Raw genomic sequence first — 23833 nt, 5'->3', positions numbered from 1 at the left:
CCCACAACATTAAAGATCCAGCAGTATATTTAACCGTGGGCATGGGGTACTTTTTATCCATGTGTGCACCAAACCCATCTGGTGGGTTTGCTGCCAAAAAGCTCTTTTTTTAGTTTCATCTGACAATAGAAGCTGGTCCCGTTTGAAGTTCCAGTCACGTCTGACAACTGAATATGCTGGAGATTGTTTCTGGATGAGAGCAGAGGATTTTTCTTGAAACCCTCCCGAACAACTTGTGGTGATGTAGGTGCTGTTTGATAATTTTTTAGGCTTTCTGAGACTCAAGACTCAACTAATCTCTGCAGTTCCCCAGCTGTGATCCTTGGAGAGTCTTTGGCCACTCAAACTTTCCTCCTCACCGCGCATTAGGACGATTTAGACACACGTCCTCTTCCAGGCAGATTTGTAACATCTTTAGTTGATTGGAACTTCTGAATTATTGCCCTGATGGTGGAAATGGGGATTTTCAATGCTTAAGCTATTTTCTTACAGCCACTTTCTATTTTGTGAAGCTCAACAATCTTTTGCTGCACATCAGAACTATATTCTTTGGTTTTTCTCATTGTGATGAATGATTAAGGGAATTTGGCCTTTGTGTTTCCTCATGTTTATACTCCTGTGGAACAGGAAGTCATGGCTGGACAATTTTATGTTCATGATCGCCCTGATGTGCTAAAAAAAAATGTAAATATGAATGGGAATATACTTCAGAGATATTTTAGTCATAAACAATTCTAGGGGTGCCAATAATTGTGGCCAACGTGTTTTGGAGAAAAACATTTATTTCATAATGTGATTTCCCCCCCACTTTCAATTCTTTTCCTTCAATGAAAGGTTATATTTTTGCTAATTTTATGAATTAAAGATCAAAAGGATAAACAATGCAGATTTATTTTTACAGTCATCTTTGATCATATTTATCAAGGGTACCAAAAATTTTGTCCACGTCTGTAGATACAGTCCATATTTTCTAGTTCAAATGATTCTCCATAAACTATCAAAGATTTTTAAAATTTCCGACCTTTACAACAGCTTGGCTGTTAATATTATTGTATAACTTTATCTGTTCATCGTAATATAACTTTATATTTTCATCATATAAAGCGATCGCACCTCTTCAGAAAATTTTGACAGAACTGCTCAATTCATATAGATTCGTTTTACGAGTAGTAGTTGCGTGGACCGTCAATGAAGGAACAGAAATTTCTCCGATTTTATTAAATCATCTTTGTTCTGAAGATGAACAAAAGTCTCACAGGTTTGGAATGACATGAGGGTGAGAAAATGACCATTCTTTTTCCATTTTTAGGTGAACTAACCCTTTATTAATGTTATGATTAGCAGAGATGGGAATAAAAAGTTTTCCTTCTGATTTTATAATTTCTTCAAATGAACTGAATCAGTTTTATAGTAGATTTAATACAGATGACCATAATGTGCCCATGAATAATGTGTGTAGTTTAGCAAAGATCGGGGACCCTACAACACTGACAGAGTTAGCAGTGTTGCTGGTAAACACACGTCGATAAAGGTAAAGTTCAAATGCGGAGTTTAATGATAATGGAGTCCATGAAAACTGAAACTAACTGAACATAAGTGTGACAGACAGAGAGCGAGGTTGTAGCTAATCTTGTTAACCCTTACCAAAAAGAAGTATACTTCAAGTTGATTTTATAAAGTATACTTAAGAAATGTTCAACTATAATTTTAAGTATACTTTATGTAGTATACTAGTGTACTAGTAGTAAACTTGTAAGTGTACTATTTCAGTACTGCTTGGGACTAAATGGGCCCAATTGAAGTATACGTTTAAGTGTACTATAAGTGTAACAGTAGTAAACTTTAAGTGCACAACTAGTTCACAGCTACTTATAAATATACTAGTAGTTTACAATTTTAATACTAGTAGTACATGAAAGTACACTTTGAAGTATACTTTCAGTAAACTACTAGTTTAGTGCAAGTATACTTGTAAGTTTTCTTTAAGTGAACATAACATCACACTTATAGTTTACTTTTTATATATTATTTTTGCACTTTAAGTATACTACTATGTTCCTATTTAGGTATTATTTTTGTACTTGAACTATACCTTTAACTGTACTTTAACTCTTTCCATTTCAAAAACATTTTATTGTAGCTTCATGAATCATTTTTTAGCAACACTTAAATGTGGGTAAATTTCATTAAAAAAGGGGCAACATTTTAAACAAAAAGCTGAGTCCATCAACACACCCAAAGCTTCACAATCCTGTAGCTCGTCCTGGGTCAACATTTCATTTAGTAACGTTAGGCAGTTTTGATTTACATGCTGTTTCATGTTTGATGATTGAGTTATTTTACATTTGCGTGAGCAATCTTCTATCGCTTGTTTCAGCTTCTTCTTCTCCTGTGTTTTGATCCAGAGATTCTGTACTCTTTCAGAAGATTTGCAATAGCGCCCCCCTACCGTATAACAGTAAAAACACTGATAGCCTAAAAATTCAGTCAGTGGCGGGGAAAGAGTAAAGTAGATTTTAAGTAAATTCCTATGTACACTATCAGTGGACTAGCCTAGACAAAAATTCAGATACTCAGAATTAGGAACATCTGTTTTTTTTTTTTTTATAAATCAATATTTTCAAACAATGTAAGCTTATAAGACAGTATGTAAAACTATGTGAAAAATGTATAATACGCTACTCAATCAAAAGATTAAACACAACTATAAGCCAAGTATACTTTGAATACTTGATTATAATTTTAAGTATATCTCCATCAAAAGACTGAGTACAAGTATACGTCAAATAAACTTAGACTTTTCTGTCAGTATAAGTCAAGTATACTTAATTGCAATTTTTAAGTATATTTCAGAGAAGTATATAAAAAGTAGACTGAAAGTATACTTTCTTATTTTTAGTTTAAAAGAAGTATACTAATAGCACACTTGAATAAACTTCTTTTTCGTAAGGGAAGGGGAGGGGAAGGTCCTTAAAGACAGTATATGTCAGCTGAAGACTGTTCTGTGAAGATTGTTTCAATATTTACTTGATAGAAATGTTGTGCCCTATTCATAGAGATTCATACCAGTATCCAAAAATACTGAATTATTAGCTCTAAATTATTTTAGGCTAATTGCCCTAAAATAATAAAAAAGGGTACTTACATATTCCTTGTGGACAGCTGGACAACCGTCAGTTTTCCTACAGAGAACAAATGGGAACTGAGGATGCAACAATAAACATTAAAATTCTGAAAATAGAGATTTTAATTTTACGTAGTGATGGATCTTGAAAAGTTTAATTTTGTCTACACTTGGTGGCCATTTTCATGAACTGCAGTCTTGTATATTGTCTGGTAAATAAAGTGTAAATTATGTTTGCGCAAACAAATCAATCGCGTCACTTCATGAAATTGAGGTTAAACCTGGAGTCACATGGATTACTGTAATGATGTCTTTACCTTTGTTGAAGTTGCATAGCTAGAGGGTGAGTAATTAATGACAGAATTTTAATTTCTGGGTGACCCACCTGTCCCTTTAATGAAATTTGGTCGCATTAAAAAAAAAAAAGAAAAAAAAAGAAAAAAGAAATATTGTTGTTCGTTTGTTTTCTATCAAAAGAGGGCGACATACACACTACAGCGACAAAATGCTTTTTTAAATTATTAAACTGTCTTATAATATCCAAATTTATTTTCTAATATTTGCATGTTTTGGTGTTGAGCTTCTAGGCTTGTGTTTGGATCAGACCGTTTTATCTCTCGGCAGAGTTTAGAGAAAGAGAGAGAAAGGCCCTGTCCCAAATGGCACACTTCTATGCACTTGCGGTCTTGTGGACTTACAATGGCTGCCTCGTGCGCATGTCCGTTAAGTCCACGAGACCATAGGGTGTCCCATTTGTCAATTTTAGGCTTCAGAAGGGTGCTCATGAGCGCCCTCATTTGCGGCCGATTTTGCTGATGCGCACTGGTGCGAGCTCCGCGGCAGACTTCTTCCCGACAGTCAAAGCGATGTTACATCACGAAAGTGCGGACTCGCAGTAAGGCTGTGAGTGTTTAGGGTGCCATTTGGGACAGGGCCAAAGATGATTGATACTGAGGCCCTGTCCCAAATGGCACCCTAAACACTCACGGCCTTTCACACATTTAATTTCCATGTAGATGATTTTGATTATGTGATTTCTGTAAGCACTGATAAAATCAAATGTTTCGGATGTGGAAAAGTTGGACATTTGGTCTGTGTTTGTCCTAATAAAAGGGTGGAAAATGATCGCTTAACTAATGCGAATGGGGATAGTGCAGCTAATGCTGTTGAGCAGATGGCCGATGAGGCCACAACGTCAGCCGGTGTGGAATCAACGACCGCGCAGGTGATTGAGAATGAGGGGGACCAAACCACTGAAACGGCGAGTAGTTTCGATGGGGACGGGTTCTAAAAGCATGAATAACGAGAAAGGTATTGAAATTGAGTTAGATAAAGGGGAGCCAAGTGACAATGTGAATTTGCAGGGTGATGTTGGAAATGTTCAGGAGATTGATGGTAATAAAGTTGAAATGAAGCAAACAGTGTTTAAGGTGCCACTGAAAAGGAAGTCAGATAAAGTGCATGACTCTCGACAACCAAAGAAAGTAGATCTGGAAGATATGAATGATTCAGAAAGTGACAGCGAGTTATCTGATTCAAGTGGCATTTTGTCACAAAGTGAGTTTTCCTGTCGCAGTTATGATGTTGTCGATATTAAACTGTTCCTTAAATCAACAAAGAATAAGAGAGGGGTTTTTGTTAATGAATATTTTCCAGATGTAGGACAGTTTTTGGAAAAAACAAAGATTTTAATGGCTGAGGGGTGCTTCTCAAATAAAGAAGTGTATCAGCTAAAGAAAATAGTGCGAAAGCTCAACATTGAGTTAAATGATGGCTATGAGAAAGCTTAAAACAACGAATGTGAATTTTGGTTGTCTCTTTTTAATGTGGTGGTTTTTTCTTACTTAAATGGAAGTTTGTATTGCATCATTGAATGTAAAGGTGCAAGAGATAGTAGAAAGAGAGCTGAATTGTTTGAAGTTATTAAACAGAAAATAATTGATGTTATTTTTATCCAAGAAATGCATAGCAATGTTAAAAATGGTGCTGACTGGATGCAGGAGTGGGAGGTTATTACTGTCCTTAGTCACAACACCACGCTTAGTGGAGGTGTAGGGGTTTTGTTTGCAAAGAATTTTTGTCCAGTCTCTTATCAAGCCGAAGAAATTGTGAAAGGAAGACTGTTAAAAATAGTAGTTGTAGAGAATTATGTTTTTGTTTTTATTTGTGTTTATGCACCAACTTCAGCGGCAGAGAGATTGGTGTTTTTATATGCACTCAGTTCTACTCTACAAAACTGTAGTACTGAGGAATATTTATTTCTAGGTGGAGATTTTAATTGTACAGAAAATTGTAATGATAGAAATCATATTGAGCCTCATATGCCTTCACGTGATTGTCTTATTGTAAGGACGCTGAGGCGGCATTAGAATCCATGTGCAGTGTTTAATGTATCCACAGCAAACAAATCCAAAACAGCAGGCAAATAATCGAAAACGTGAAGCAGGCAGAGGTACAAACACAGTAAGGCAGTCCAATCCAGGCAACAGAACAGTGGGCAATCCAAAAGGCAGTAAACAGGTGAAACAGGCAATGGTCATACACAATAAGGCAAAATAATAGCAATGGGAAAACGCTCGGTAAGGCAGACAGGCTGGCAATACTTCGCGATGTACAAAGAGCAAGGCCGTGCTTAAATGTCCACCAAACAGGAAGTAACCAGTGAAGCAGAGGGAGCGGCATACAGTCAGTACTCGGGAGAGGGCTCCCTCTGCTGGCGTGGCGTTACAGACTCCTGGCGCTCTACGTGGACGTCCCCGTGGCCGCGGTGCTGGACGATCGGGTCTTGCTCGATGAAATTTCTCAATTAGTGATGGATCCAGAATGTCGTGAGCGGCTACCCAGGATCTCTCTTCAGGTCCGTATCCCTCCCAGTCCACCAAGTATTGGAGCTGACCCCCTCTCCGTCTGGAGTCCAACAACTCCTTTACCGCATATGCCGGGGTTCCATCAATGTCCAGCGGTGGAGGTGGCTCTCGGTTCTCGACGTTGGGGTCAGCATCCGGGTGGACCGGTTTCAGGAGGGAAACATAGAAGGAGGGAGAGATGCGATAGTTAACAGGAAGCTCTAACTCATAAGTGACCGCATTAATCTGTCTCAAGATCTTGAATGGGCCTACGTACCTTGGACTGAGCTTCCTGCTGGGTAGCCGTAGCTTGAGGTCCCATGTAGAGAGCCAGACCCTTTGTCCAGGTTGGTAGGGAGGATGTGGGCAACGTCGTCGATTGGCTTGAATCTCCTGATTCCTGACAGCTCTTTGTAGACGTATGTGAGCGCTGTCCCACACCCTCTCGCTACGGCGAATCCAGTCATCGACTGCAGGTACAAGGGACGGTTCTCCAGACCACGGGAACATAGGGGGTTGGTATCCTAGGACACATTGGAACGGTGTAAGACCAGTGGATGAGTGCCTCAATGAGTTCTGCGCATACTCTGCCCATGGTAGAAACTCTGACCACCGATGCTGTTCACGCCCACAGTATGACCTGAGGTATCTGCCGATCTCTTGGTTCAGCCTCTCCACTTGCCCGATGGATTCCGGATGGTAGCCTGAAGTTAGACTGACATTAATATCAAGTTGTTTGCAGAATGCTTTCCATACCTGAGACGTGAACTGGGTTCCTCGGTCAGAGACAATATCCTCGGGGATACCGTAAACCCTGAAGACGTGGTGGAACATTGCTTGAGCGGTTTCCATAGCTGTGGAAAGACCCTTTAAAGGAATGAGTCTGCAAGCTTTAGAGAAGCGGTCAATGATTACTAGGATCGTGGTAAACCCATTAGATGGGGGCAGGTCAGTGACAAAGTCTACTGAAAGGTGTGACCAAGGTCTTTGAGGTATGGGCAATGGTTGTAATAGACCAGATGGAAGTTCTTTGGGGGTTTTTAGACTGTGCACACACTGAACATGACTTGACGTAATTTGTTATATCCTTAACCATAGATGGCCACCAGAAGGAATTTTGCATGAGGTGTAGTGTTCGTGAGATACCTGGATGCCCAGAGCAAAGTGACGTGTGGACCCATTGCATGACTCGGAGTCGAAGCCTGGAAGGAACATAATGTTTGTTAGCAGGACAGCCTTGTGGTTTGGGTTCATTGCTATGTTCTCTTTGAATTTCATCCATCAGATCCCAAGTGATTGGTGCGATGATGATGGATGGTGGCAAGATGGATTCAGGTTGGTTCTCCGCCTGTGGGTGATCATGTCTCCTGGAGAGAGCGTCAGCTTTGCTGTTCTTACTACCAGGACGGTAGGTCACAGTGAACTGGAATCTGGTAAAGAACAAGGACCAATGAGCCTGGCGAGGATTTAATCTTTTTGCACTTTTTATGTATTCAAGGTTTTTGTGATCTGTGATTACCTGGAAGGGGTGAGTGGAACCTTCCAACCAATGTCTCCATTCTTCGATGGCTGCCTTCATAGCTAGAAGCTCCTTGTTGCCAACATCGTAGTTTCGCTCAGCGTCCGTGAGTTTTCTAGAAAAGCAAGCACAAGGGAAAAGCTTGCCTGGTTGTCCGTGGCGTTGAGAGAGCACTGCACCTATTCCACAATCGGATGCGTCAACTTCCAGCACAAATGGTAAATTGGGATCGGGATGTTTTAGGATTGGTGCAGTCGTAAAGCTGTGCTTGAGGTTGGTAAATGCTTGTGTGGCGTGATCTGTCCATTTCAACTTTGAGGGTTTATCTTTTAGTAGGGATGTTAGTGGTGCTGCTGTGATGCTGTAGTTGCGTATAAAGCGTCGGTAGAAATGGGCAAACCCCAGAAAGCGCTGAAGCTCCTTGACTGTAGTGGGTTGGGGCCATTCAGTGACTGCCGTGATCTTGGAGTTGTCCATTTCCACACCTTGATGACTGACGTTGTACCCTAGGAAAGATGTTCGTTGTACATGGAACTCACATTTTTCTGCCTTGACATAGAGTTTATTCTCTAACAGTCTGGTGAGTACAGTTCTGACATGATCCTTGTGTTCTTCCTCAGACTTGGAATAAATCAAGATATCGTCTATGTAAGCCACAACATATTTGTTCAAAATGTCCTTGAAGATCTCATTAATGAAGGACTGGAAGACTGCAGGTGCATTGGCTAGCCCATACGGCATGACCTGGTATTCATGGTGCCCCCTAGTGGTCAAAAATGCAGTCTTCCACTCGTCACCTTCCTTGATTCTAATGAGGTTATAAGCACTTCTAAGATCTAGCTTGGTGTATATTTTAGCTTCTCTGAGTTGTTCAAGTGCTGCAGGAACTAGTGGTAGAGGATAGCGAAACTTAACTGTGACATTGTTCAAACCTCGATAATCAATGCATGGACGAAGTCCTCCATCCTTCTTCTCGACGAAAAAGAAGCCTGCAGCTGCTGGGGAAGTGGATGGACGAATGAAACCGGAATTGAGAGCTTCCTCGATGTATTCTTCCATAGCTTGACTTTCTGGACGTGACAGAGGATATACTTTACTTTTCGGTGGTATGGCATTTGGTAGGAGATCTATGGCACAGTCCCATGGACGATGAGGTGGCAGTTGAGTGGCTTTGGTTTTGCTGAAGACTTCCTGAAGTTCTTGATAGCATGATGGTATGGTGACTGGCTTACATTCTGGACTCTCTATGCTGGTGGTAAAACAAGACTTGGTAATGGTGTTACTCAGGCAATTAGAAAAACAGAATTGTGACCAATGTATGATCTCACCATGTTGAACAGATAGCCATGGATATCCAAGGATGATTTCATGGCACGGAGAATCAAGGACGTAGAAGGTGATGGTTTCTTGGTGAAATAGTCCTACTTGCATTTTCATGGGCAGAGTTAGTTGAGTGATGCCATCTCCAATGGGTTTGTTGTTAACGGTGTTTACCTTGAGTGGAGGTTCACAGTGTTGGACTGGAATGTTGAATGTTGTAATGAGGTCCTGATGAATTAAGTTTAATGCTGAGCCAGAGTCAATCAGCGCTGTGAATTCAAAGGAGCCATTTTCAGCAGTAATCGTGACAGTAGTAGTGAGATTTGGCGTTGGTAACTGAAATATTGTCAACACTTACTTGGCTGTTGTCAGCGTAGTTTCTCCGGGCTTTGAGAGGACAGACTGCATTGCAGTGACCTGCATTACCGCAGTAGAAACATAGATTCTGAATCAATCGTCTTGATCTCTCATCAGTACATAATCTCGTGACCCCTAGCTGCATGGGCTCAGGACTGGCATGATCAATGGCGTGGCTTGAGTCTGTGTAGCTTGCGAGGTATGCATGGGTCTCGTTGACTTGCTTTGAGGGCGATGAGTATGCATGAGATTGTCAATCTTGATGGCTAATGTGACATACTCAGAAAAGGAGTGATCTTCACCCTTACATGCAAGCTCTGCCTGTAACTCCATATTCAAACTGCGACGAAACAGGGCTTTGAGTGACACATCGTTCCAACCACTCTGAGCAGCAAGTGTTCTGAACTCAATAGCATATTCAGCGGCGGATCTGCGGCCTTGAGTTAGCTGCATTAAACGAGTGGAAACATCCTTGCCCCCTGCTGGGTATTCAAACACATCTCTAAGTTGTTTTATGAAGTATGGGTAGGATGTTTGGAACAAGCGATCAGTTTCCCAAACTGCAGCGGCCCACTCGATCGCTTTGCCCGTTAGCAATGACATGAGGAATGCACACTTCTTCTCTTCTGAATCAAAGTCACTTCCCTGATGCATGAAAAAGATTTCTACTTGGCGTATGAAACCTTTACATTGCTCAGCCAAACCATTAAACTTGTCAGGTAATGCAAAGCTTACCTTTCTGGGCATAGGCGGTGGTAGCGATCGCAAATACTGAGTGAGGTAGTCATTAGCCACTTGAGCTTTAGCCAGTTGATCACGGTACTCCTTGAGAACGTCGCTCTGATAAGCGAACGCGGCCTGTAGATTCGTAACATCTGCTGGATTCTTTGGAGGCGAAGTATTATGTAAGGACGCTGAGGCGGCATTAGAATCCATGTGCAGTGTTTAATGTATCCACAGCAAACAAATCCAAAACAGCAGGCAAATAATCGAAAACGTGAAGCAGGCAGAGGTACAAACACAGTAAGGCAGTCCAATCCAGGCAACAGAACAGTGGGCAATCCAAAAGGCAGTAAACAGGTGAAACAGGCAATGGTCATACACAATAAGGCAAAATAATAGCAATGGGAAAGCGCTCGGTAAGGCAGACAGGCTGGCAATACTTCACGATGTACAAAGAGCAAGGCCATGCTTAAATGTCCACCAAACAGGAAGTAACCAGTGAAGCAGAAGGAGCGGCATACAGTCAGTACTCGGGAGAGGGCTCCCTCTGCTGGCGGGGCGTTACACTTATTAAGATTGTTAATATGCATGAATTATGTGACATCTGGAGCCATTTTCACAATGGACAGAGACAATATATATGGGCTCAGTGTTTTATCTCTTGCCAGATCAGATAGATTTTGTAGTTTTAACCATTCATTTGAGTATTTTTAAAAGTTGTAACATCTCACCAGTTAGTTTTTCTGATCACAATATGGTATTGTTTTTTCATTTTAAATCAAATTAAAACCATGAGTGCTTACTGGCATTTCAATGCAAATTTGTTGTGTAGCCAGGACTTTAAAGATGTTTTCAAATTTTTTGGGAAGATTTTAAAAAGACAAAAGATTCTTTTCAGAGTTTACAACAATGGTGGGATTTTGGAAAGATCCAAATAAAGCAACTGTGTCAACAGTACACCTGCAATGTCACCAGAGAGCTAAATAATTCCATGAGGGCCTTGGAGGCAGAAATAATTAAATTTCAAAGTTTAGCTGATTCAACAGGAGATCAAAGTTATACAGAGAGGCTCTCAAACAGGAAAAACTCAGCTTGCTGATCTACTGGGGTTGAAAGCACAAGGGGCTCTGGTCCAGTCCCGTTACATAAGTATTGAACAGATGGATGTGCCGTCCAAATATTTTTTTAGCTTTGAAAAGAAGAATGGGCAGAAACGTTTTTTGCATGCCCTGCATTCTGAGGCAGGAGCTGTTTTACATAGTCACTCAGAAATATGAGCTAGAGCTTGTGATTTTTTATGAAAATTTATACAAGAGCTAGGAGCAGGACATGGTTCTGAAAGAGTCTTTTGATGGGTTGACGTAAGTCACAGGGGGCTAATGCGATGCTCTCGGGTGCGGTAAACATGGGGGAGTTGCATAAGGCTCTGCAAGACATGGAGTCTGGTAAAGTTCCAGGAATTGATGGACTACCTGTCGAATTTTATAAATTCTTTTGGACTGAGGTTGGAGAGGACTTATTGCAGGTGCTTGACAGCTTGTGCTCAGGCAGGTTGCCGTTGAGCTGCCGCAGAGCAGTCATCACGCTCCTCCCCAAAAAAGGAGACCTTATGGACATCAAGAACTGGCGTCCTGTTTCACTACTTTGCTCTGACTATAAATTGCTTTCTAAGGTGCTAGCTAATAGGTTATCTAAGAGGCAATAGATCAGGTGGTGCATCCGGATCAGCCCTATTGTGTTCCCGTTAGATCCATTTTTGACAATATTGCTTTGATTCGGGATACTTTTGATGTCTCCAAGTTGCTTAACATTGATATCAGACTTATTTCAATAGATCAAGAAAAAGCATTGATAGAGTTGAACACGTTTATTTGTGGAGAACTTTAAAGGCATTTGGGTTTTGTAAAGATTTTATTGATAAGGTGAAAGTGCTTTATGGTGACGTTGAGAGTGTACTTAAAATAAACGGTGGCTTATGCATTCCATTTAAGGTCTGTAGGGGTGTTAGGCAGGGGTGTTCATTATCTGGAATGTTGTATTCAATTGCTATAGAACCGTTGTTGCATCGTTTGAGAAAAAATATTTGTGATTTATTTTTAACAACTTGTAAAAACAATATTTGTTTGTCAGCTTATGTTGATGATGTGATTGTTTTAATCAATGGGCAAAATGATGTGAAGGTTTTTTAATGGTTGTTTTAGAAGATTTTAGAATGATTTCATCAGCTAAGGTTAACTGGAACAAGAGTGAAGCACTTTTACACTGTAAACCCTAATGCTCAAGTTTGATACACTGAAGCCTTTATTTTAGGTCCTACAAAAATTGTTCAGTTCTTTCAATGAAGTGTTCTCTATGATAACTTTTATTTTTTTTTAAAATAAGGTTGAAAGGTTGTCTGGGGAAGATTTAGTGTTAATGTTTTTAAAAATGGTAAAAGCAAGAGTATTAATTGATTTTCATTTTTACAAATCAATGAAAGATCTGTTAACATTTGAGATGAAGGGATGTGTTAATGGAGTGCTGTGCTTTGTCGATGAAGAACTGTTTTTCACTCATTTGTTGTAATTCTGTTTTTCTTTCTTTCTATTTTTTCTTTTTTTTGGCATTTATGTTGTAATTGGATAATTCATTTTTGGAAAAATTGTATTACGGATGCATGATTTATTGTAATAAAATGAACTTTTAAAATTCAATTCTCTCTCTCTCTCTCTCTCTCTCTCTCTCTCTCACTTTCTCTCGTCACAAATCAAAAGCGAAAGCAAGTTAGACTTCACCAATCGTCATTTTAAGCAGGAAGTATGAATACGTCACGGAAAAAAAACATTTATCAAAGTTTATGCAGGAATTTCTGTGTATCTTTATGATGTTAAAGCTGGAGGATTTGAGAAGCTGTATCTTGTAAAAGTTTGATCGAGGTGAGTGTTCATGTGTGGTGACTTCCTCATATTAATATGAACCTCTGGAGGACATTTTGAGTGATTGTTCATTTGATATAAAATCTTTAATAAAGGGTTTCTTTCACCTTCACTTCAGGGTTTCTTTTGTGTTTCATGATGTCTGTGATTCTTCAGAAGTTTAACAGCATATGTGCACATGAAAAAATACTATAGTAAATGATAGCAAATTGTATAGTGTTTTTGAACTATAATATAGTAAAGTATTGAATTAATTTGTTGTGGTATTTCTGTAGCTGATGTGGTAATATAACAACTATAGTAAACAAATTACTTTTCCCAATACTGTACAAAGTTTTCTACAACTATAGGGTATATTATACTACAATACACTACAGTTTACTGTAGTAAAAACTAAAGTACACTACAGTATTTATTACAGTTTGTTAGTTCACTATAGTTAATACTACAGTATGCTGTAGCATTCATTAACAGTGTTGTAAATACTATAATATACAGTATACTACAATTTTCTATAGTATGGTTCAAAAACACTAGTATTTACTATAAGTATTTTTTCATGTGTAAACATGTATGACTGAGCTTGAGTTAACGCAGTCACATGATTCCTTTTCTCTCACAACAAGATATGTTCAGCTAAATTATGAAGGTTGTTTAATTAATTTAGTGTCTGAATGTTTTGTTCATTCAGAGTCAGTGGAGGAGATCAAACTCATCAGATTCTCCTGCGGCTTTATCATGTCTGATTCACAAGGATCCAGAGATGGAGATTTTTCTCCAGGATGCAGGTACTTTCATCAAACACTGTTAAATATTGTGTTACATCACAGAAAAAGATTACAGTTTCTGTTGTGATTCCTCCCCACACAGATCACAGAGATAAGAAAAAAATGTGTAACCTATTTTTGTCTGTTTTTGTTTGTTTATTAAAATATATATATATATTAAAAAAAAAACACTACAACAATGCTATATATTTTGTTGACTTGTGTACTTACATTATCCCAAATGTTTCCAACATTGTTTAAATCCAGAGAAATCAGCTATTTTAACTATTTTAATTGTAACGGCCCATGTCATTGCGTCGCCTGTCAATGACATCATATCGGTGTTACCTTCGATTTTTTGTTATATAGCTCAACACTGTTAGTCTTTTTGTTTGAATCACATGTTTTCTTGATTTACCGTGAGTAACATGTTTGTACCTCAGAGACAACACTATTTTATTAAGTGGCTAACAGCATAATCACAAAGAGCTTTATTTGTGGTAACAGTAATACAGCATTTTCTCCATCATAAATATATTTTAAAATTAATTACATGCCATTTAGCAACACAAGTCATCCAGCTTTAATTAATATGATATTCTAGTATCAGTCTATCAATTTACTGTAGTGTGCAACAAGTGTCTTATACCATCACTGAGCGAACGCACAGAGTAACTTTAAAACATAACTTTCAACACACTCAAATGTATTTTTAGTATGATTGTTTTGACATTTTTAAATTCACACAATTTTAATTCATCAAACTGACATGTATGTGTAGTAATTCAGCACTTGTGGTTGTTTCATTAGAATGAAATGATGTGAATTTAAGGGTGCTTTCACACTGGCAGTTTAGTATGAAACGGGGCACGGTTCGCATGAAAAATCCCTAATGTGAAAGCTGTCATGCGAACCCGGGTGCGCACCGGGGTGCCAAACCCGAGACTACCTGAAGGAGGTGGTCTGAGTTCGGATGCACTCGAACTTGTTCAGGAAGTAAAGTAAACTGCACGTGCCTTTCGCTGATTATAATGTATTTATAATTAAATAAAAAAGCATACAGAACTACAAACTTATATAGTTACAGTATGTTGTGCAGTTTTACTGGAAAGGAGGAAAAAAATCTGTTACCATTGTTCTCCCTGATATTTCCTGATATCACTGACTGACTGTAATAAATGTTGATTCTGTGAGACTTTGTCAGACATGAGGTTCTCTCTCCCCTCCAGACACAGAGCACGACAACACAAGAACGCCTGGCCAATGAACACATAATGTAAAACACATATAAGAGATGATAGTGTTGATGATTTACCTTGGTTTCAAGCAGGAGTGAGCCTGCAGTGTATTCGCGCATTTATTCATTTATGCATGTATTTGTCTACATGTGGCGCACTTACAGTAAACACAGGTGTCGTTTACTCTGCTGCACATACTGTAACAGTACCAAATTAATAAAAAACAATTTATTGACCAACGTTCTGTTTTCTATCATGCGCCGTGCACGTCTGTGATGACGTAAGATGAACGCAAATGCACCAGGGTTCGATAGAATCAATTTGAGTGTGAAACCAGACCAACGCTGCGGGAACAATCGCGCCTGGGCTCGGACGGCGGCAAACGGCAGCAGTGGGAAAGCCCCCTAAGTGATCAAACATAACTGTAACAGAGTTCATGTCCCAAGCTCTCAGCCTATCCTGCTTCTTACCACAGTGACTTTAATAAAACTTTAATACATTTGCTCATCCATGAACATGATTCCCTGTCTGATTGCTTTCCATCAACTGTGGTGTTGAAGACGAGAACTCCCATGATTCCATTCACTGCGTTATCAAAATATGCCTTTGTTTTGAATAACGGCCTCTAGCGGCAAAACTTTAATACTCTAAACCTTTATTACTCTAACAATGAAATATTAAATACAAAAATAAAGTTTCCTCAATGTGCTTTTTGATGAAAAATGAATGTGTTTACATTAATATAGTTCCTATCATAAAGAATGAACACAGTAATCTGAATGATTAAACTGAATATGTTCTCTGTTACAGTTCAAACCCAGAGTCCAGCTGTGTGTCTATGAAGAGTGACTGCTCTATGGATCCACCACTAAAGTTTAAGAGTGGAGACAAACAGCCTGATCTCAGGTACTCAGAATAACATTTCAATAAAAGATGTGATAAAAGATTGATATTCTGGGCCTGGTAGTAGAATCTGGCCAAACCAGTGACCTCAATTTGTGAACATAAAACCAACAAACATCATCATGTGAATAAGAACAAACCTTTACTGACTACTCTAAACTTTGTTTTAAAACTAAAATTAATATGTCTTAACAGTGTAAACCCCACACAAGAGACTTAATGGCTCTGATGATGAGGATTAAACTGAATCTGTTCTCTGTTACAGTTCAATCCAGCAGAAAAGCTCAAACCCAGAGTCCAGCTGTGTGTCTATGAAGAGTAACAGGTCTATGGATCCGCCACTAAAGTTTAAGAGTGGAGACAAACAGCCTGATCTCAGGTACTCAGAATAACATTTCAATAAAAGATGTGATAAAAGATTGATATTCTGGGCCTGGTAGTAGGAATCTGACCAAACCAGTGACCTAAATTTGTGAACATAAAACCAACAAACATCATCATGTGAATACGAACAAACTTTTTCTACTCTAAAGGCCCGTTCACACCTAGAATGACAACTAAAGATAACAATAAAGATATTGTTCTAAAAATCATTCTAAGTATAAAAGAATAGCAGTCCACACCACAGCTATAACAATAATGATATAGAGAAATAATATCATTGGGATCACTTGTAGAACGATTTTTTTTCCAGCTGTTGAACGATAAAACACTGACAGCCAATCAGAATCCATTCTAATTTAAATGCATGAACCCTTAAAATGGCAGTGACCTAACATAAAACATAACATAAAATGACCTCAGGTATCCAGCACTAGTTTTGGCAACATTGTCTCGCTTCCTTTGAAGTTGCAGTGAAAAAGACTTGGTGTTGTTTTTATTCCACCATATGGACTTCATCAGCTAAATTCACTATTAGATTAGATCGATTACACTAGCTATTCACTCGAAACATAGCACGCTGAGGACATCTGCTGGCTAAAGCCGTGCAAATGCAACAAGAACAGCAAAACATGTTGTACACACTTTGAAACTGCATCGCATGAGCTTAGAATAAACAGACTGTTATCGTTCGTTGGTGTGGATGCAAATACAGTTATCGTTATAGTTATCTTTATAGTTATCGTTCTTGGTGTGAACGGGCCTTAAGACACACTAACATTAAAAAGAAATACAACACATTAGTCTTTGGGTCTTTATTGACAGATTATTCAACTACTTTTACAGAAAAGAAACATAAATCAAACCCAGTTACATTATCAAAAGTGATACCCACACATTTCATCGATTATAACAAGGGAACATTACATGCACAGATGTCAGGGTTCTGTCACTTCGGTCTGGTTTATTCTTTTGGTGGCAGAGCTCTGACATGTCGTCTTGTCTTTGTGTGGGTGTTACAGATTTGTCTTCTGTCTGTGAGATACACTGTGTGCGGAGCGTGGTGTTCAGATCCCGACACTTCTGTCTAGTTCGATTTCGGTTCAGTGTTGGGATTCAGACATTCATGCTCCATGTTTTGTCTCTTGTTGTGAGTGCACGGGTTGAGGGTTCATTTACTCTGTAAGGGTGGACCTCCTACAGGGGTTCAGGCTGTAGGGTTGCTGAGCGACTAAAGAAACGTTATCAGCAAGATGGCAGAAAACTGTACATTTCTTGTCTATAACCACCCACTGCAACTTATACCAACGACGGAAATAAGCGCAGTTATAATAGCAAAATATGTGGGAGAGCATTGCTACAGTGTGACAATATTGTATTGCAAATAGGGAGCACATTAATGTTAATACTAAATCAAAACTAGTTAGCGCATCATTTGTAATAGAAAGGGTTTAATGACAATATCTGATTATGGTTACACTTAAAATAATTACAAAATAGATGTATGAGATGATAAAATCATATACGATTAATTGTACCCAGCGTGTATGTCAAAAGTTACCTGAGAGATAGAGAGAGAGAGTGAAAGAGAAAGAGAGAGAAAGAGAGAGAGAGAGAGAGAGAGAGAGGGCCAGAGAGAATGCCCAAGAAAAGCCAAGAATCCAAGAAACAGAGCAACAGTTACAATCTTCTTTTATCCCTTCCTTGACCATGTGACTGAAACCAAAATATGAGACATTCAAACTGACCAATCAAGACATTAAAACTTCCCCCACTGTACTAAAGGTGTGACCATTTGTAGACCCCCGATGTATATACATTTTGGCCTACAGGCCTTGATCACCTTCAACACCTTTGTGCCTTCCAAATGGCCCTTGTAGCAAGAGAGAGGGGGTTGAAACAGTAAAGCAAATATCTTTGTTCGTTTTAAAATATCTTAAGATATTTTCAGTCTTACAACTCGCCATGTGGTCTTGTCTCGTGTGTTTTGTCGAGGTCTATGTGTTCATTGGCCAGGCGTTCTTGTGTTGTCATGCTCTGTGTCTGGAGGGGAGAGAGAACCTCATGTCTGACAAAGTCTCACAGAATCAACATTTATTACAGTCAGTCAGTGATATCAGGAAATATCAGGGAGAACAATGGTAACAGATTTTTTTCCTCCTTTCCAGTAAAACTGCACAACATACTGTAACTATATAAGTTTGTAGTTCTGTATGCTTTTTTATTTAATTTTGTTTTAAAACTAAAATGAACATGTATTAACAGTGTAAACTCCATACAAGAGACTTTATGGCTCTGATGATAAAGATTAAACTGAATCTGTTCTCTGTTACAGTTCAAACCCAGAGTCCAGCTGTGTGTCTATGAAGAGTAACAGGTCTATGGATCCACCACTAAAGTTTAAGAGTGAAGACAAACAGCCTGATCTCAGGTATGTTATTTCTATAAAATATATGCTTATAGTATTTGATTTTTATTAAATTGTTATTAATATACAACCTTGTAATGATCTGTATTGGAACCAAAAAATTCTAAGTTCAAATCCTGCAAGTTTCAGGCTATTAAAGAGTTAGTTCACCCAAAAATGAAAATTCTGTCATTAATTACTAACCCTCATGTCGTTCCAAACCTGTAAGACCTTTGTTCATTTTCAGAACATAAATTATACACTGAACAAAATTATAAACGCAACACTTGATATGGCATATCAAGATACTGACATGCTCCAAACATGCTCAATGGGTGACATGTCCGGTGAGTATGCTGGCCATCCAAGAACTGGGATGTTTTCAGCTTCCAGGAATTGTGTACAGATCCTTGCAACATGGGGCCGTGCATTATCATGCTGCAACATGAGGTGATGGTCCTGGATGAATGGCACAACAATGGGCCTCAGAATCTCGTCACGGTATCTCTGTGCATTCAAAATGCCATCAATAAAATGCACCTGTGTTCATTATCCATAACATACGCCTGCCCATACCATAACCCCACCGCCACCATGGGTCACTCGATCCACAACGTTGACATCAGCAACCACTGAAATCACATGAACTGTTTTAAATATGTCTTTAGTAGCTTTCTGGGCATCTGAAAGTATAAATTATCTTGCTGGCCTCATTGAGCCATCGGATTTTATCAAAAATATCTTAATTTGTGTTCCAAAGATGAACAAAGGTCTTACAGGTGTGGAATGACATGAGGGTGAGTAATTAATGACAGAAATTTCATTTTTGGGTGAACTACCCCTTTAATGATATTGTATTGTTAATATATTCACACACTGTAAAGCTGTTGGCCTGTTAGTCAGTTAATGACACAATTACATCAATATCAGTGTGTCTGATTCTTTACCCTCTTCATTCTGATTTAAGGTCAAATCTTCTATCCAGACCAGTTAAAAACAAAACTGTGTTCACACCTGTGATTCAACTACAAGACTTTAATAAAAGCATGAATCCTGGTTTCAGGTAAAATGTAGGACTTTTGTTGTTGTTTAATTTAAAGTGCTGCACATCACACATCACTCAAACACATGATTAATAATTTAAACATTTCAGAAACCTAATGATGTTCTGTGACCCATAATACAAATAGCAAACAAATAGTCAAGTTTGTAATTTATGGCTATTTGCTTCTCTAAGTTGTATAATAATCTGGTATTTTAATCTTACAGCCATGACTCTAAACCTTCTGAAGTCCTCAACACATTGAGATCAAATCTGAGGAAGAAGTTTGAGTGTTTGTATGAGGGAATATCAAAGCAGGGAAACCCAACACTCCTGAATGAGATCTACACAGAGCTCTACATCACAGAGAGTGAAAGTGGAGAGATCAGTAATGAGCATGAGGTGAGACAGATTGAGACACAGTCCAGGAGAGCAGCAACAGAGGACACACCGATCAAATGCAGTGACATCTTTAGACCTTTACCTGGACAAGACAAACCCATCAGAACTGTGCTGACAAAGGGAGTCGCTGGCATTGGAAAAACAGTCTCTGTGCAGAAGTTCATCCTGGACTGGGCTGAAGGGAAAGAGAATCAGGACGTCCAGCTCATATTTCCACTTCCTTTCAGAGAGCTCAACTTGATGAAGGACAAAACACTCAGTCTTTCAGATCTTCTTCATGTCTTTTTCCCTGAAACAAAAGAAATGGAAATATCCAGTGATGAATATAAAGTGTTGTTCATCTTTGATGGTCTGGATGAGTGTCGTCTGTCTCTGGATTTTCAGAGCGATGTGAGGTTGTGTGATGTGACTGAATCAGCCTCAGTGGACGTGCTGCTGATGAACCTCATTGTGGGGAATCTGCTTCCCTCTGCTCTCATCTGGATCACCTCCAGACCAGCAGCAGCTGATCTCGTCCCCTCTGAGTGTGTCCATCGAGTGACAGAGGTACGAGGATTCAGTGAGCCACAGAAGGAGGAATACTTCAGGAAGAGAATCAGTGATCAGAGTCTGGCCGACAGGATCATCTCACACCTGAAGTCATCAAGGAGCCTCTTTATTATGTGTCACATCCCAGTGTTCTGCTGGATCTCAGCCACTGTTCTAGAGAAGATGTTGAGTGAAGCAGAGAGTGGAGAGATTCCCAAGACTCTCACTCAAATGTACACACACTTCCTAATCCTTCAGACCAACATCAAACACGAGAAGGACTATGAGAAGAAAGTGAAAGATGAAGACGTGATCATCAAACTGGGGAAACTGGCTTTTCAGCAGCTTGTGAAAGGCAACCTGATCTTCTATGAGGAAGACCTGAGAGAGTGTGGCATTGATGTGACAGAAGCATCAGTGTACTCAGGATTGTGCTCTCAGATCTTCAGAGAGGAGTTGGGCTTGTATCAGGGGAAAGTTTTCTGCTTTGTTCATCTGAGCATTCAGGAACATCTAGCAGCTCTATATGTGCACCTCTCCTTCACAAACAACAACACAAATGTGTTTGACCAAATTTTCAAACAGACTTTGCGATCTAAAGTTAAGGACTGGTTTCGACAAAATTCATCAGAAACTGTTTCATTATCTGAGCTGCATCAGGGAGCTGTGAATGAGGCTCTACAGAGTAAAAATGGACATCTGGATCTTTTCCTGTGGTTTCTTCTGGGTCTGTCAGTGGAGTCTCATCAGATTCTCCTACAAGGACTAATGAAACAGACAGGAAGCAGATCTGACAGTAATGAGGAAACCATTGAGTTCATCAAGATGAAGATCAGCACCATTGACTCTCCTGAGAAATCCATCAATCTGTTCCACTGTCTGAATGAACTGGGTGATCATTCACTAGTGGAGGAAATACAACAGTATATGACATCTGGAAGAATAAAGGAAGCCAAACTCTCTTCATCTCAGTGGTCAGCTGTAGTTTTTGTGTTGTTGACATCAGAGAAGATGCTGGATGTGTTTGATATTAATAATTTTGTTAAAAGAAACAGTAAAACTGAAAAACTAAAGGTTTTTCAGAAGCTGCTGCCTGTGATGAAAGAATCCAGATCAGTTCGGTAAGTATCACTTTGAACAATCACTTCACTATTAAAACATTAAGAAAATAAAAGTTCATGAATCTTCAGTGCTGCAGATGTTGTCCAGAGTTTAGTGGTCAGTATTTTGATGTGTTTTCTAAACCATGACAATGTAAAATTCCTTCAGACATTTAAACAAAGTCAGAGAATTTGCATATGAATAAATAATTCAGGTTCTCTTTCAAAAGGGAACTTGCACTGTGTCTTAACGCATTATAGGGGGAACTCCTCCGTGGGAACTGGTGTCTAAAACGCTATCAAATATGACATCACTACTAGTGCGGCCCGCAAACGCACAAGAGATGCCTAGAGAACAAGTCATCCTCTTTTCGTCTTCAGGGACTGTTTTGTTTGAAGCGCTATTCAAAGAACGTTTGTTTAGACAGACTTGTGTACATCCGCGTCATAGTTACCTGATAACACACTTGATTCGTGCGTTTTTGTTAGAGCATGCATGCCCAGTGCTTGAGAGTTCTGTCGGCACGCGTTGTGAGCGTTTCCCGCTGAGAAAGCTCCACTCTTGTTTGTCTCTCTTCTTGTGGGAAGAAAGGTTTTGGTTATGAGAGTGTTTTACTGATTAAGAATGTGTTGTCCCCCCACCCCCCAAGCTGCTCCATTGTTTTTGATGTTGTCCTACTGCAAGGCTACCTTGACAAATACCCTATTATGAGTATGTTGGCTTCCTCTCATTTAGAGAGTTTTTATTGAAACCTCTGCTCTACTGAGCTCCAGGTACTCGATGTCCTCAAGCATTGGCCTGTTAAGGCCACTTTGATATTCCCTGTGGTGAGTGTGTTGTTTCCTCTCACTTAGAGAGTCGTTTTGCTGAAGCCACCACTGCATTGAGCTCCAGGTGGTCAGTTCACCTGGGTGTTGTGTGAGCCAGCCTCCTTTCTTTAGAGTTGTTAGGCCGAAGTCTCCACTCCATTGAGCTCCAGGAAGGTCATAAGTGTGTGTGTGCCGGCCCTTTATTTGGGCCGCCCCGATATCCGGCCTAGGCTTGTACTTAGTAATATGTCTTTTTAGACAGAGTCGGTTCGGCTGTAGCTTTCTGCCTCCTAGCATGCAGTAGCTCAGAGTAGGCTACTCCTAGGAGAGCCTCTCCAGCTTAAGACTGGCAGCTAGTGTTCCTAGTACGCCTCCTCTCTTTGTGAGAGTTGTCCCCGGCTGGGGCCCGCCTTTTGCATTAGGCTATTAATGCGAGTAGCAGGCCTTACGGCCTCCTCAATTTGCCTAGGTTGAGCTGAGACTCCTTTTGATATTAGAGTATAAGCATTATGCTGAACTTCAGTTCCCTAGTGGTGTTAGGCACAGACAAATAGCCAGGTGCTGTAGGCTTTCGTTGAAAGCCTCCCCTGTGGTTGTCCTTGAATTATGCTACATAAGACACCTGCACAAAACAAAAATAGCAGATGGACTGAATGAAAATGCAAATTCACTCTCTAACAGTAGGTGGCGCTTGTGGAACAGCAGCTATATGACGTTTCCTTGGTTACCGCTGTACACAAACCAGCACTGCGCTTATAAAATAGGCTACTTATATGGAGATTGAAACTTTTCTGAAGACAGTTCCCTTCTAAGTTACATTCATATAAAACCCAATTTAATATTTATATTTTTCTTCCTATATTTCACAAACAGTGAGCTTGGCCTAGTACAGTTGCTCTGCTGGCACGTGTGTGTTCTTCTCTTTGTGTCCGTATTCAGCATGTGGCTGTGTTAACGTCCTGTTTACAGACTTCATAATATTTCCACACAAAGGACAGTTTGGGAAATGATTGCAAAGCAGTTTGTTTGCAAGTCCAGAATAGATATAGGCCAAAATAAAACTAATTAACCGTTCAGATTTATGGCCGGTGGACCATGCATAACTGTTTTTTATTATTGTTCAAATCATCCCCCGGGCCGGATTGGACACCTTTGTGGTCCATATTCAGCCCGAGGGCCTTGTGTTTGACACCTGTGTCCTAAAACATTTGATGTGTGGTTAACATCGCAGAGTCATACATTTTAATATTACTAGTCAGATGAACGTTTAAACATTTACCTGAACTTTAGCTTCAAGTTTATTTAAAATTCACATTTAATTTTACTGTCAGATGGACAATTAAACATTTACTTGATCTTTAGCTTAAAGTTGACTAAAACTTTAAATATAAAATTTTACTGAGATGAACAATTAAGATGCCAAGAATTGAAAGTTTTTGGAAAGCTATTTG

At 39.4% G+C, this 23833-nt stretch overlaps 1 protein-coding gene across 7 annotated transcripts in view; it reads left to right on the top strand.

The window, feature by feature from the left end:
* LOC127495154 (NACHT, LRR and PYD domains-containing protein 12-like) overlaps positions 1–23833 on the top strand; it is a 47006-nt gene that overhangs the window by 10263 nt on the left and 12910 nt on the right. The window contains exons 1-7 of one of the 7 annotated variants that reach the window (XM_051861765.1): positions 12622–12804; positions 13496–13592; positions 15620–15715; positions 15978–16091; positions 18429–18524; positions 19468–19563; positions 19770–21593. The exons of 1 other annotated variant lie outside the window; for it this stretch is intronic. In XM_051861765.1, the coding sequence (XP_051717725.1) occupies positions 13543–13592; positions 15620–15715; positions 15978–16091; positions 18429–18524; positions 19468–19563; positions 19770–21593 (2276 nt within the window). In that variant the 5' untranslated portion in view covers positions 12622–12804; positions 13496–13542. Of the gene's footprint in view, positions 1–12621; positions 12805–13495; positions 13593–15619; positions 15716–15977; positions 16092–17990; positions 18235–18428; positions 18525–19467; positions 19564–19769; positions 21594–23833 lie in introns of those variants that run through there. 5 more of the 7 variants (XM_051861769.1, XM_051861768.1, XM_051861770.1 and 2 more) reach the window with 5 other exon arrangements.

This window comes from Ctenopharyngodon idella, chromosome 15 (assembly GCF_019924925.1).
Source record: "Ctenopharyngodon idella isolate HZGC_01 chromosome 15, HZGC01, whole genome shotgun sequence".
NCBI lineage: Eukaryota > Metazoa > Chordata > Actinopteri > Cypriniformes > Xenocyprididae > Ctenopharyngodon > Ctenopharyngodon idella.
The sequence above is the reverse complement of the archived record's forward strand: the minus strand, read 5'-3'. Positions and strand labels throughout refer to the sequence as shown.